Source organism: Leptidea sinapis, chromosome 7, assembly GCF_905404315.1.
Source record: "Leptidea sinapis chromosome 7, ilLepSina1.1, whole genome shotgun sequence".
Classification (NCBI taxonomy): domain Eukaryota; kingdom Metazoa; phylum Arthropoda; class Insecta; order Lepidoptera; family Pieridae; genus Leptidea; species Leptidea sinapis.
In genome coordinates, this window is record NC_066271.1 from 2,982,197 (window position 1) to 2,998,602 (window position 16,406).

A 16,406-nucleotide genomic window follows, 5' to 3' on the forward strand; every position below is an offset into this window, starting at 1 on the left:
TCCAATTCGTTCTATCTCTGGCTAGACAAGTCCACATGCTTCCGACCAAGTTTCGGATGTCGTCCTCCCATCTTTTGGATTGCCTGCCTCTTTTTCTTTTTCCGTTTCTGGGGTACCACTCCGTCACTTTTTTCGTCCATTTTCCAGAATTGTCTCTGATCATATGGCCTGTCCATCGCCATTTTTGCTGTTTAATAATTTTGCTTACATTTTTAAATTTTATTTTTTCTTTTATGTCCTGCAGCTTCATTCTGTCTCTCAATCTAACACCTAGGACGCTTCTTTCCATAGAATTTTGGCAAGTTTTTAGAGTTGTGAGATTTTTCTCGGTTAGGGCCCATGTTTGTGATCCATAAGTTAAACATGGTAGTATGCAAGCATTAAAAACCTTTCTTTTGTCCTTAATGAGAATATGCTTGTTCTTCATCACTTCGCTGAGCGACCAATATCTTTTCCAGGAGTTCGTGACCCTTCTATCGATTTCTTTTGTCATACAGTCTTTGATTGATAATAAATGCCCCAGGTAAACGTATTCGTCTACATATTCAATTGTTTTACCATCTACTTTAATTTCTTTTTTATTAGAGTTTGTCATTATTTTAGTTTTGTTTACGTTCATTGTGAGGCCTACTTTAACACTTTCCTCTGACAATTGTTGTAGCATATGCTCTAGTTTCTTTGAAGACTCAGAAAATAGTACTATATCGTCCGCAAATCGTAGATGGTTTAGTTTTTCCCCATTTATATTAAGTCCCTCACTTTCCCATTCAAGATTTCTGAATATCATTTCTAATACTGCTGAGAATAGTTTGGGAGATATAGGATCTCCCTGTCTGACTCCTCTTTCTATTGGGAAGTCGCTGCTGGTCTTATCCAATTTTATTCGAGCTGTACTTTTGGAGTATATATTCTTTAAAATATTTATTATTTTTCCATGAACTCCTTGAACTTTAAGAGAGTTCCAAATTGCATCATGTTCTAGCGAGTCAAAAGCTTTGTTGTAGTCGACAAAACCTAGATAATATACACAGTTGTACTCTTTAAATTTTTCTAATATTTGTTTTACCGTGTGTATATGGTCTACAGTCGAGAATTTTGTCCTGAAGCCTGCTTGCTCTTTGGGTTGGTTCTCGTCTAATACCTTAGAGATTCTTGATAGTAATATCTTGGAGAAAATTTTATATATGTTTGCCATCAAACTTATCGGTCTATAGTTTCCAATATCGTTTTTGTCACCTTTTTTATAAATTAATACTATAGTTGATTTAGTCCAGTCTGCCGGAATGCTTTCAGTTTTCAGGATTTGATTAAATAGTACAGTGAGCTTAGGTGCTATTATAGGTAAGGTGGCTTTGAGCATCTCATTTGATATTTGGTCAGGTCCTGGTGCTTTGTCGTTTTTCTGTGATTTGATAGCTGAAACAGTTTCACTAAGAAGGATCTCCGGTAGAGGATCTTTGTCTGTAATAACATCATATTCATTGTCTTTTACATTTTCCGCTAAGTTTCGATAATTTTTAGAACTTTTGTACAGATCACGATAGAACTCGGCTGCAGTTCTTATTATTTCTTCCCTATTCCTAGTTATTCTATTTGTTTTATTCTTGAGATTAATCATCCAATCCTTTTTGTTCATCAGTTTTTTTAGTGCTTTTCTTACTCCTCCAGTTTTGGTAATGTGATCTTGTATAGTTTTATTTCTTTTCTGAGTTATATCTTTGCGTATTTGAGATCTTATTTTTTTACTTAATTCTGCAATTTTAGTTTTAGTGGCCTTATCCTTTTTTGAAATCAACTGTTTTCTTTGTTCTATCAATTTCTCACTTTCATCTGATAGAGTCTTTGCTTCTGGTTTACATTTTACTGTTTCCCTTATTAGGTTAGTTATTAATGAATTATATTGTTCTTCTATATCCTCATAGTTTTTGTCTTCCTGGTTTAAAGCTATGGACAGATTATTTTGTAGTTTTTTGTAATCCTCTGTTATAGGTATTGGCTTGGTGTTTCTATAATTTCTTCTCGACTTTTTGGCTGGTACTTTTTTTAGTGAAGCTCTTACCATTCTATGGTCAGTATTAAAATTAAAATTGTTCAAAACATGTGTATTAGAAAAACATCTCGCTTTATTTGTCATAATAAAATCAATTTCGTTCTTATAATTTCCATTAGGTGACACCCAGGTCCATTTTTTATTAGGTTTTCTTTTGTATTGACTGTTGAGAATTGTTAGTTTATTTTGTAAGGCATAACTGATAATTTTATTACCATTTTTACTGCGTATACCATAACTGGAATTGCCTATTATGTGCTCTTCGCCGGGCTTACGTTGTCCTATTTTGCCATTAAAATCACCCATAACTATAACGTTCTTTTTCATATAATGGTTGATCGATTGTAATGTTTCGAAAAATTCTTCAACTTTCAAACGTTCTTTCTTATTTGTAGGTTCAGTGGGAGCATATACTTGTACGATTGTCCATGATTCATCTTTTACTGATGTTGGTAATTTAATGTTTAAGATTGCTATTCTTTCGGATATACCAATTATTTCTTCTACTTTTGATGACAGATATTTTTTTAACAGAAAACCAACTCCGTAAAGGCCTGGTGTTTCTCCGTTATGATATAGAAGGTAGTTGTCATATTCTTCAATACACTCTCCCATTCTTCGCACTTCGCTTAAACCTATTATGTCCCATTTAATATCGTTGAGTGCTTTTTCAAATTCAAGTAACCTTTCTGGTGAGCTAATAGATCGTACATTTAATGTTGATATGTATATATTATGTTTGTCTTTTTGAGAAGGGTAGTTAACTGTGAAGTTACAATTAGGATTTAGAGGGTGTTGGTCATTTTCCTCCACGATGACCAATCGGCTTGGAGGAAGATTTTCGTAGTTATTCTTAATGTTGTCTGTAACAGTTCGGTTGCCGAGTAAAGGGGATTGCTACTTGTTTTGGTCCGTGCCTTGGTTAAAAGAATTAGAGCGAGCCCGCATTATATCGAAAGCATTGACTCTACTAAATTTTGATGTTGGTGTGTTGTTTACAGACTCTGTTACATTTGGACTTTGTGAAGAAGCATTAGAGCTATATGGCGTAGATGGGGTACGCTTTCGTTTCTCATGACTCTTATTGTTCTTTATTATTAGTTTATCGTATTTGATGTAAGCAAAATTCCCTCTTTTCCTCTCTTCTAGCAATTGAGCTTGTAACGAGCGCCTTTTCTCTAACACCTCTTTCGAGAAGTCTTCTGTTATATAAATATTTTTTGATTTCTTTTTGTTTTTTAAAATTTCAATTTTCTTCCATGTATTTGCAAGCGTTATTACGATCGGCCGAGCTTTTTTACTATCAGCTGTTGTCTTTCCAACTCGATGCGCAGAATTTATCTCTTGTACACTTAATTCTATCTCTAACTTTTTTATTTCATCTATGACCTTCGTAATTAATTGTTTGTTGGACTTCTCGCTCTCTTCCATTCCAAATATAACAATATTGTTTTTCTTTCTATCCTTCTCTAACCAAGCTACTTTCTTTTCCAAATTATTTATTTCAATCTTTAAGTTTTTATTTTCTTCGATGATTGGCTGAAGCTTTTCGTCAATTTTTTCCGTTAATTTAGTTGTAATTTCTTTCGTTTGGTTCTCCATTTCGAGTTTTATCTTCAGAAATAATTGTTGTAAATTGAGATCCATAACGATAACTTGTTTCTAGTGGTAAAGTTAATTACGTTGTATGTTGTATGCTTAAAACGGAACGTAATATTATTATACTGCTTTTTGTCTATGGCGATATTCGTATACTCGTTGGCAGTTGGCAGCTCACCCCGCTGTCAAGTGCTTGCTAGTAAATGTCAATGCTAGCTGACAGCAGCGGTTGGTTATTATTGATGATTCATGAATAATAATCTAGAAAATTGGATAATAGTGATTTTTTACCGTGGTTTGAATGAAGTTTCTCTTGTTAAAACTAGTGAATTTAATAGCAATTCATTGGATTGGCACTTGCACTACTTGTTTTAACATAAATCACAGGTTTAAAAGTACTTTTAACCACTTTTTACTATTTAAAACTATTAGAGCTTCAATGTTAAATCTTGACACTTTGACAACCAAAACTAACTTTTTCTATTTATTATTCTTATAGGTACTGTGCCAATAATGCCAGTAAAATAATTTTTTTATAGCTCTAATGAATAATAAAATTAAAAAAATGCTTTTAAATAATAAAAAATAGTATTATACAAAATGTTTTCAAAGTAATTTTTAATGCTGACGGTATTTAAGTTATATTTTTCTGTGACATCATTTTTCGACATACGACAGTCGCTAGATAAATTTGCTGATAAAGTACAATATCTTGCTTAACACCTAAAGGCCGGCAACGCATTCCTGAAACCAACAGTTTCGGATGTCCATGGGTGGTTGCCTCACTTCGCCCCATTTCGTGAGTCATCATTATTTTTCATTTTATTTTTTTTTTTATTTATTTATTAGGTTTATTAACAATCACTTACAATAATACACACAAATATAAAAAGAAGAACTAAAAACTAGGAACTAAATGTAGTGATTACTTACAAATAATCACAGCATGCACAGAAGTAATTAATTTTAGGTATTATATACAATAAGTAACAAATTAAATATTTTTTTTTAAATTAATAAATGAGTTATACACAGTTACATCAATTTTCCAATTATAACATTATTAAAAATTACCAATGATGCTGCAAATGGTCTTGCGGAATTTGGCTAAGGAATCAGCAAATATATCAATATCGGCTTCGCTATAAGAATTTAAAATTTTACATAATCCCTCGATTATGTAAAATTTTAAATTCCTATTTTGTATAAAAATATAAATAAGAATATGCAAATTAAAATTTTTAAGGTTTCTCCATTGTAAGATATTTATGAAACATTTTTTTATGAAAATAAGTGACGAGATGGGCAGGTTGTTGACGCTGATGGTAATTGCGCCCTACACATTACAATGCATTGCCGCTCAGGATTCTTGAAAACCCGAAAATTCTGAGCATTACTACAGTTGCGTTCGTCACCTTAAGACATGAGATGTTCAGTCTCAATTGCCCAGTAATTTCACTAGCTAAGGCGCCGTTGCCGAGCCTCCCACAGGATCATCATCATCAGCGGGACGACGTCCACTGCTGGACAAAGGCCTCCCACAAAGATTTCCACGACGGTCGGTCCGGCGCTGCCCTGGTTAATAGCCAAAGAATAAAAACACCATCAGCCTTGTATATTTTTTAATAAATTAACACAAATTATAGTTAAATAAAATCTATGACATATGACATATCATGACATGACATATAAAATCATTTGAAAGATATCACTTTTTCTTGGTACATTGGAATAACACAAATAATAAAATAAGTAAATAAAAATGTGGGCATCAAATACCTTCATTTAAATTGCCAAAAACATCATAAAATAAAGAAAGTAAAAAAAAACCAGCACTCGATTTCGCATTTTAGACAAAAAATAAAATTTGATGAAACTTAAAGCCGGTACAAACATTGAGATGTGTCACGCAATGCAAAAAGTCGAAAATTTTACATATTTTTGAGTGTTAATTGGTTAACCTAGGTGGACCTAATATGTAAGTACCTTACTAAAATCATACTTAATACAAATGGAGTTTGTTTGTACGCATTTAACTCATTATCTAATAATTTTGTAATTAAAATACTTTGGGTTCTAACTAACTATAATTTAGCTATACAACTACCATAAGATGAAGGGTGTTTCGGAGAATATATAGTTCTAGTGGACCCGACAGATATTGTCCTGTACACACGTCTTAAATTTGAAAAATCGGTCCAGCCGTTTAAGAGCTAGTTCAAATGTGAGTCTAAACCATTCTCGAATCCACCAGAAGACACACAGAACGATTCCTAACAATCGGTCCAGCCGTTTAGAAGGAGCTCAGTTACAACAGACGCACAAAAGAAATATATAATAAGATGGTGTAATGTTGGTGATAAGTTATCCGGAATCTATAGTTTTGACTGAGAAATACATACCTATATATACAAATAATTCAGTCAATAACATTTCAATACACATGCCAATTCATACAATGATTGGGCGCGGGGTAATTAAATTATTTGGCAATACGTTTATATATAATATAATAATAACGTAAGCGTCATTGGCTGAGCAAACGATATTAATTTAAACGATTTAAATTATTGTAAGCGCAGCTTATTATCTAGTTTATTAGTTATACCAGAATCTGATACATCATCTGAAAACACAAAAAAAAACTACGTTTAAAAAAAACGATTTCAAAAACTGAAAAGTATAAAATAACTAAAAATTTTATTTTATACACCTCTTATGCAAACCTTTACTTTTAATATTAAGAAAATGCTATTATTTGTATGTTATACCTATTGATAGGTTTTAAGTCAGTGCTAAGCCCTAAACAAAAATAAAACTTAATATTATAAACAGCTTACTTACTGTAATTATTTAGGTTGTCTGGCCACGCGTGTCTGTCCACCTGGATTGTTTTATTCTAGACGAAGCTATCCCGCTCAAAGTCAAGAGTGTAGGTTTCTTATTACATTTGGCTTGGCACCGCCTTAAAACCTATCAATAGGTAGTACATACAAATAATAGTGTTTTCTTAATATTTAAGGTAAAGGTTTGCATAAGAGGTGTATGTATTAAATGCAATTTTTAAGTTATTTTATACTTTACAGTTTTTGGAGGCGGTTTTATTAAACGTAGTTTTTTTTATATTTTACGTTTTAGTGTCAGTTGATAATAATATATAATCAACCTAAATGAAAACTACAATAAAGCCGTACACAGAAAACAATGATGTAATTCAGGTAGACGATAATTTTCATATAAATTTTCTTAAAATGAAAACTACTGGGACAAACTATGTAATTTTTTTAAGGGAATAAAAGGATTACCTAAATCGAATCATAAATCTCAGAGTAATCGGTGTACATACATAAAAAAAAATATCGATTGAATTGATAACCTCGTCCTTTTTGAAGTCGGTTAAAAAGGGTTTTAATTGTAATATTGAAATATTAAAACTTTCTCCTTCATGAACTTAACCTAGTTTTTACTGTCCTTGAAAAGTTCAATTAATGCAACAAATATACCAAAAAATTAATAAAATCTTTCAGATGTTTTCAAATACGAAATTCGTAGTCGAATGTATGGTTTAGAGCTGAGACAAACACAGAAACCGGTTCATATTTACAAACTAACTAGGAGGCACAAGACTAGAGACACAAGAGAAATATACAAGTTATTATTATAACATATGTTTCTATAAATGTTTAACAAGGGATTGCTTATGAGTAAATTTCAGCGTACAAATGTCGTATGTATATGGTTTATCACCGGTATGTATTCTACTATGTCTCTTCAATTTACCAGTTTCACTGAAACTCTTACCACTTACATTGCAAAGGTAAGGTTTTTCACCGGTATGTATTCTACGATGTGTCTTCAAATGACCAGATAAACTGAAACTCTTACCACACACATTGCACGGGTAAGGTTTATCACCGGTATGTATTCTACTATGTCTCTTCAAATGACCAGATTCACTGAAACTCTTACCACACACATTGCATGGGTACGGTTTATCACCGGTATGTATTCTACTATGTCTCTTCAAATTACTAGATTTATTGAAACTCTTACCACATATATTGCATGGGTACGGTTTATCACCGGTATGTATTCTACTATGTCTCTTCAAATTACTAGATTTATTGAAACTCTTACCACACACATTGCACGGGTAAGGTTTGTCACCGGTATGTATTCTACTATGTCTCTTCAATGTACCAGTTTCACTGAAACTCTTACCACATACATTGCAAAGGTAAGGTTTTTCACCGGTATGTATTCTACGATGTGTCTTCAAATGACCAGATAAACTGAAACTCTTACCACACACATTGCACGGGTAAGGTTTATCACCGGTATGTATTCTACTATGTCTCTTCAAATGACCAGATTCACTGAAACTCTTACCACACACATTGCATGGGTACGGTTTATCACCGGTATGTATTCTACTATGTCTCTTCAAATTACTAGATTTATTGAAACTCTTACCACATATATTGCATGGGTACGGTTTATCACCGGTATGTATTCTACTATGTCTCTTCAAATTACTAGATTTATTGAAACTCTTACCACATATATTGCATGGGTACGGTTTATCGCAGGTGTGTATTCTTTTGTGGTTCGTCAAATGACCAGATGCAGTGATACTCTGACCACACTCATCACGAGAGTATGGTTTTTCACCATTATGTTGACCTGTACCTTGCTTTACATAACTACATTGATTGGACATTGTTCCGCCAACATAACTGGATTCAGTCATTTCACATGTGTTATGTACCTTTGAAGCATCAGGTTCGTTTGGCGTTGTTCTAGTAATATTATCTGATTGAGACTTTTTATCTCTATATAATGTGTTATGTTCTTTCAATTTATCAGATTGATTGGTTGTTTGACTGACGATACTGACGTAAAACTTTGTATCTGAATGTATTTTATTAGTTCTCTTCGAAACAATAGTTTGATTGTGCGTTGGTCCATTAACATTGCTTGAATTCGACTTTTTAACTGGGATAATTTTCTTTTTTTCCGTCAAATCAACCGATTGCTTCGGAGTTCCACTCGGAAGCAATAGAGTTCCACTATTATTACTTGGATTGGTCAATTCTGCGTACATTTTATCGTAGTGTTCATAGCTAGCTGCTAGTCGTATAACTGTAAAGTACAAAATTATATTGAATATTTCTCGCTTATTGTCACCTATGGTACGTATATTACTTTGGATGCGCTACTTAGTGAGTTATTTGTAAATAATATTTGGATAAGAATCAGTTACAGTTTTTTTAAGAATGTGTAAGCGCTATTTTGAAGGTAACCATGTAGTAACAAGCAGCGCTATCACTTTACATTATACAAACACAATGTGAAGTCTCTATACCATGCCAAACGATCGACCCGTACACAATGTATTCGCTTCACGTCGATTCGGGCAACGAATTTGGGTTAGAAGTAGTAAAGGGACTAACCATTTTTGGGTCCAGCTGTTACAGAAAATTTTAGCGTACACAATTCTTTGTTTTATAATAAGCCAAAAACTTTAAAAAATATAAAATTCACAGTTGCTAAATAAAAAAATTTAAATATTTATTTATTTTATTGAATCGTGCAATTTATAAGATACAATGGATGAAGAGGCAATAAGTTAGTCTTTGGTAAGACTTTAATTCATGTCATTGCATGCAATGTGGTCGTTTATTTATATTTGTGTACCAAAGACAATTAAATTTTTGTGATATTGCGTATGTGCCAAAATCAATATTTGATGAAAAAGAATTATTGACTGCTAATTGATATTTATGGGTTTTCTTGTAATCTTAGTTAAGTGAAAGTAGTATAAGTTCTCATTAAAAGCAAAATGATTAGTGCTAAATGTTATAAATATTTGTCTCAGCTTAAGTATCTTAATGTTCTACTGAGTTAGAATATAATTGCTTTTGTTTTAATAATGTTTTTTTCTACTGAGTTACGTTTTGGCATTGCGACTCTAATATCTTTTACATTAAAATGTCATCACGCAAATGCAGTATCGAAAAAGTACTAAAAATCAATGCAATGAGATCAGATTAATACTTGCTTTAAAAAAAAAGTACAGCGCTCCTTAAGAACACAACAATTTTTTATGTTTTTCTGAATGCCACCTGTCGTGAGACACCCTTAAAAATGGGGTATTTTCAATTTAAATAATTAATTATTTTATATCAGTATAGGTAACAGTTATTAAAGTAGTAAAAAATAAATCGATTTCATGTTTATTCATACAAAAAAATAATTTCACGTAAACATGTGTAACAAAAATAATTAAAGGCGTAAAACAGCCATAGGACAGGACAAAAGTCAAGTTTGCGGATCTTTTTTTTTGGTTCTTTCGTCCAATATTAGGACAGGCAAATTGTTCGAGCCCATACAGCCAGTTGACGATTCTAATTGTGATTCGCTCTGTTTTTATAGTTTATATTTAAGTGAATATTTGCTATTGCGTATTTCATATTTTCGGAGATTTTTGTTTGGACTGCGTCACGGAAACTGACGAAGCATGCTTTCACTTTCATTTATTTAATTTTACTTTGCCATTTTTAAGGGTATATTATTTTTAATATTATTTATAAGTAGGTAGGTACCGAATAGCGTCGTTGTTTTAAGTTGGCTATGCTGTTCATTCGCTATGAGTAACTAGCAGATCATGCATCGTTGTGGATTTATTTTTATTATTATTAGTCGTGAGGTCCTGTATAAATTGATCCATTAACATAACCTAACTTTCGTGTAGTGCTGTCGTCCACTGCTGGAGAAAGGTCTCCCTCAAAGATCTTATCCATCCGTAGGAGTAAGGAACTTATAGATAATATCAAAGAAATGTATTAAAATTAATAAGTATTTACATACATTAGGAATAAGTATCTCATATTTATCCATTTATAAAGTTTTCATAACTGTATTCGGTTATAATACGTTTTCAGACATAAGGTAGTTTGATGAACAAAAGACCGAAAGTACGTATAAATGAACGAAAGTACGATTTAATTACCAAATTCGTCTACAGGAGAGTTATATCGACCGATATCGACGTGCAGGCGATGTGCGAACTCACTTCCGTAGTACACCATCAGCTCCGTATTGCGGGGAATAGTTCTGATTGTGCTGAAATATTTAACGAGCTTCAAATAAACTATTTATAATGAAAGTAGTCATAAATTAAGGAATAAAAAACGGCACTTCGTATCCTGTGGTGCCGTGCCGTTACTCAGAGGGTTGACAAGTCTTTGCTTAGTCAATGCATATTAGAGAAATAATTAAAAATGCTTCAAATAAAATAAAAATTACTTGGAAAGTTATTAACAATAATAATCTAATAATAAACAATTCAAAAATCCATTCTGAGCAGGAAGTAGCTTTTGCTTTTGAGAATTTTTTATCTGACATTCCAGTTTCCATCTCAAGCACCCTTGTCTCCTCCACCAGTGTAGCCGAGTCACTTCTTTTGGAAAATGTTAAGGAATGTAAACAAAATTTCAAATTCAGTGTTGTTAGCCCAGCAGAAATAATCAAAACTTTCAGATCCTTAGAATTGAAAAAATTGCTGATATATGGGGCATATCTGTAAAAATAATAAGTTCTGTTATTGACGTCATAGCACCATATCTAGCACTAGTTTTTAATAGCTGTATTGAACATGGCGCCTTCTGAAGAATAGTAAAATTAAACCAATATTTAAATCGGGACTCACTTCTGACCCGAATAACTATCGCTCTGTTTCAGTGTTGCCGACCCTTAGTAAAATATTTGAAAAAAATATTTTAAGCCAAATGCTTACTCACTTTAACACTTATAAGTTACTTCATATAAAACAATTTGGCTTTACTAGGGGACGCTCGACTACGGATGCAGGTGTTGAACTCATCAGGAATCTTTTTGAGGCCTGGGAGGAATCACAGAATGCACTTGGTATCTTCTGTGATTTATCTAAGGCTTTTGATTGTGTTCAACATTAACGCTGGTCAGGAAGCTATGTCACTATGGTATAAGAGGATCTGCACTCGATCTTCTGATCTCATATTTAAATAATAGGATTCAGAGGCTCGAGGTGAATGGCAGGAGATCTCCTGGGACTCCTCTCGGTATGGGGGTACCACAAGGGTGTTTTCTTGGACCCTTCCTCTTCCTAAATTATATAAATGATCTACCTAACCTTGTAGAAAAAATACGCAAGGTGGTATTGTTTGCGGATGACACTTCACTTATATTCAAAGTGAAACGAAGCCAAGTTTTATATGACGAAGTAAACAATGCCCTATCTGACATCGTGTACTGGTTTAGCGCCAATAACTTATTGTTAAATAGTCATAAAACCAAATATATTAAATTCACTGCGCCAAATGTCAAAAATGTAGATGCGAATATTTTATTAAATGGAGAGGTGGTAAAACCAGTGGAATCTGCTGTATTTCTTGGCATTACTCTTGATTCCAAATTGCAGTGGGGCCCCCATAATGAAGGATTGGCGAATAGTCTTAGTTCTGCGGCATATGCGGTAAAGAAAATTAGACGGTTAACTGACATAACAGATATACTATATGGCGAGATTAGTGTACTTTAGTTATTTTCATAGTGTTATGTCCTATGGTATATTGTTATGGGGCAGTGCGGCCGATATTAATACTATCTTTGTGCTGCAGAAGAGGGCTATTCGCGCGATTTATAACCTAGGTCCTAAAGAATCATTGAGAGAAAAATTTAAAGAAATAAACATTTTGACTGTTGCTTCTCAATACATTTTTGATAATGTTCTGTATGTACATAAGCACATTGAGGAATTTTCAAGAAACTGTAACACGAGGAACAAACATAAACTTGTTATGCCTACTACTCGGTTGGGTCGAGTTAGTAAGTCTTTTGTTGGGCGATGTATATGCTTCTACAATATGATCCCAGAAAATGTACAAAACAAATTTGTTACGAAATTTAAAAGAATTGTTAAAAACGTTTGTGCGGGAAAGGTTATTATAGCATAAACGATTTTCTTAATGACACCACGGACTGGGAATAAAGCGAACACCCTCAGGCTCTTTAATTATAAATGTTTATTGTACGACAACACATTGTAATCCATATTTTATATTAAAAAAAAAGCCCTCACACTTTCTTGCGCCCATTCTTCTCGGGTCTGAGGGAGTCTCTTTTGAATGGGTAGTTTTTGACGTTCAATAAGTGATTTTAAATCCTAGTTTGAGTAAAAATATTTAAATTTGAATTTGAATTAGACTTATCGCTCTGAATTTTCCTATGTCTAGTGGATTCCCTGTTTTGTACTATAATATTAAACAGTTGTCTCATGTAACGTAAGAACAGATGCGTCTCATTTTATGCTTTGATTAGTTGTTGCCTCAGGATTTCGACCTTTTTCCGCCTTTATTTTCTTTATATGCTTGTAAACTTTTAGATCATACTTCAGTATCAGGTACTTGGTGGATTGCAAGATAGTTTATTTCCTTTTTCTTTAACGTTTTTTTTATTAAGTAGGTTGGTTGTTTGTTCTTTATAATTGCGTCTCTATTTGTGATGTTATGTTTACGTTCTAGTTTGTAGATCATAGTTAATGATGATTAAGTCCATTAAATGCTTTCTTTGTACATGTATTATCTTCTTTATTATTTGATTTATAAGATTATTATATAATTTTTTTTTTCTTTGTATAATTTGCTTAGTTCTTCTTTCATAACTTTGCCTTTTTATAATTGAGTTCTGTTTGTCTTTTAATTAAGGCTTCCTGTATCTCCCTGCAGGCTTTAGTCTTTTGACCCAATTTTAAAATCTCAGACGACGCGTGATATGATATAAGCAAAATCTAAAAATGTTACCAGTAATACAATTCTCCCTTGTACTGGAACGCGATGAGGTTCTGTTCACTCCAATGTCTAGAGCAGTTAACGAACCGCATCCAATTCGAGTTGTTCCCGTCTGCGGCGTCCACCATGTGCGAGGGTTTGTGGTTTTTGTCGTAGATCTGAGGATATAACCGACAGTATAAAACACAATACAACATCAAAAAAAAAAAAAGTTTTGTTTATTTTTTTTTATCATTCAGTTTGTTGCTTGAACATAAAAACAAGAGTCCACTATGGTGGACTCACATTTATATTGGGTAAGTATAAGTATACGTAATAATATTATAATAATACATAATAATATAAAAAATAGAAGCATAATTTGTGGCGTGTCATAATATAATTCTGGATATTGGTTGCAGAAAGCAGTAAATACAAAGTGGAGTAGTGTTACGTCAGCCAGCGTACCATTATCGTAGCGTGAAAATGAAGGTATCCCAAAAGGTAATTATTAACTTGTATTAATAGACTCACCTGCCAGCAGTAGTTTGAAGCAGCGTCCTTACTACGTACTCCTCTGTACGGTCCAAACCGCACATTACGTGGTAGGGTTCTCGTAGCGAATACTCCCAAACCGGCGCCTTTTATTCCATGGTAATTAAAATTGTATCGTTTTAGGTTACTACCCAAGAAATACAATAAAAAAATACCTATATATATAATATAAAAGAGATTTACACCCATGTATTAAGTATTAACTCATCACGCTATTTCCTGAACCATACAGACCCAGACTTTCAATTTGGTAGAAATATTCCTTTCGTGGAGTGCGCTTAAGAACGATCAATGCAATGCGTGTTCACGACTAGTGGCGTTATCTGTACATCAATGATTCATATATATAATGTTTCTACTTCTTTCCTACAATCTTCTTTTTGAAAAACGATGAACTTAACAAACTTACCTCTAATAGTGGATACATTTAAATGCAGAAATACTCTTGGTACGGTTAGGGCTGCCCTGGGTACTATCGGGGGGAGGTTTGTTACGGCAGGGACCTGAACGTAATAAACTTATCTTAGTAAAGTTTTGTAATACCGATTTTTATGGAATAGGACAATAATTGAAAGTGATCACCGCCTATAGACTGTTGCAACATTAAAGGAATAGCGATTGCCAGTCCATGCGTAGTGCTCAGTTTAGGGTGAGTCAACAACCCTGAAAAATCCTGTTATATATATTTATTTGTCTTCAGCATAATTTTCACATGCCACAATGTATACATAATATTATTACTTCTTATTTACAGTGTTTTCTACTACCGCATTTTCGCGAAATTTCTTGCCTCGCACAGCCGCTCTGTGGAATCAATTATCTGCTGCTGTTTTTCCGAATCGATACGACTTAGCCACCTTCAAGAAAAGAGCATACTCCCACCTTAAAGGCCGACAACTCATCTCTAGACACCTAGTGTTGCCGATGTCTATGAGCGGCCGCCTCACCACTCTTGCCAGTTTGCCTCCACTTATATTAAAAAAAGTGTGTGTAGACAGTTACACCTTCATAATTTATTTACTTTTTTTAGTGCCCCAGGTAAAATAAATGTTAAAGTGTAGATACATACGACTATATCTATTGAATCACTTTGAATTTGAATTCTATTTTTTGTAAAATGCTGAATCTGTTAATATTGATATAATTAATAATTTAATGGTTTATCTGGTTCAAAAAGGTTACAGTAATCTTATAACTAATAACAATATGGACATTAAAGAACTAAAATGGTGTGTAGTCAGCATTTACATCTCAACACTGGTATTCTCTAGACACCTTAGAAGCAAGACTTCGAGAATTAAATATTTATTAATTAAAATAGATACACAATCCCCAAGTCCACCAATCTCCTAGTTGATATGGTGTCAGTACGTCGCACATAGAGATAGTAACTGCAGTTACGTTATGAGTAGGTATAATAGCTTCCACTTACCTTATCATCCGGTATGATCAGTAACGGGCCATGTATAGCGCAGTATTCGTACACATAATCTCGACACGAAGGACAAACTGTACACAATATTATATTGTATTATTGAGTCGTATTTCCAAAATACGTACTATTTTTGAATTGACAAGCTTCAAAAATAGGCTAATGTCTACCCCCTCATTTTTAATAGATTTATACCTTAACATCTATAAATACATACAAAAGTATGAAATTGCCGTTTAATTGTGATAGAAACTTCGAATTGACGTAGAACCTTATGTAGTTTTCCTTTCAAAAATGTGCAACATTCGATTATTACTATGATTATTATTAACAACGATCGATTTTACTCTTTCTTTATCTCTATCTTTAGTTGTTTTTTTATTGAGCAAGACACTAAAGATGGATACTTCGAAAATTCGAGTGATTTTACAGAATACAGACAAAATTTTACAGAAATGAGTAATGACGCATGCTGCCGCTTACTGCAGTTGTAATGCGATAGGTACCATCTAGCGACTTGGAGCGACAGACGACAGACGACGACTTAAAACGTTCCGGCCTAAAGTATGCACGGTGGCCACGCCAGTGTGACTAACCAGGAGGGACGCACGAGCGAGCTTTGTTCTTCACCTACTTCACCGGACGGACCGATATTTCAAAATTGGAGAATATTTAATATAAAAATAATAAAAAAACACTGTGCAGTGTTTATCTGTACACAGATTGCGAACTTTATTTAAGCTTCGTAAAAATGCTGAAAGAAAAGGTCTACTTTAAAGTGGTTATTATTAATGTGAAATTATCATGCATGATAATATGTATCTATTATACTAAGTAGATAGTTAATGGTTGTGTTTCGTTTTTCATTTTTGGACCAAGAGCCGACTCAAAAAAATTGTTTTTTGTATATAATACCTACGATTGCAAATAGTATCTAAGTGATCCTCCCTGCCCATTACAA

At 33.3% G+C, this 16,406-nt stretch overlaps 3 protein-coding genes across 5 annotated transcripts in view; all 3 read right to left on the reverse strand.

Annotated features, from left to right (window-relative positions):
* The window catches only part of LOC126965421 (zinc finger protein 271-like), a 142,246-nt gene that overhangs the window by 97,736 nt on the left and 28,104 nt on the right, over nt 1–16,406 (reverse strand). The window lies entirely within an intron of this gene.
* Nucleotides 1–16,406, reverse strand: part of LOC126965418 (zinc finger protein 239-like) — a 60,378-nt gene that overhangs the window by 22,221 nt on the left and 21,751 nt on the right. The gene's annotated exons all lie outside the window — the stretch shown is intronic.
* On the reverse strand, nt 7,230–8,405 carry LOC126965422 (zinc finger protein 708-like). The gene has a single exon (XM_050809030.1). It carries the CDS (start codon nt 8,397–8,399, stop codon nt 7,323–7,325), a length of 1,077 nt encoding a protein of 358 aa, XP_050664987.1. The 5' UTR covers nt 8,400–8,405; the 3' UTR covers nt 7,230–7,322.

What these genes read in the sequence shown, in the direction of transcription:
- LOC126965422 (XM_050809030.1), bottom strand. Translation starts at nt 8,399, where the DNA reads ATGACTGAATCCAGTTATGTTGGCGGAACAATGTCCAATCAATGTAGT.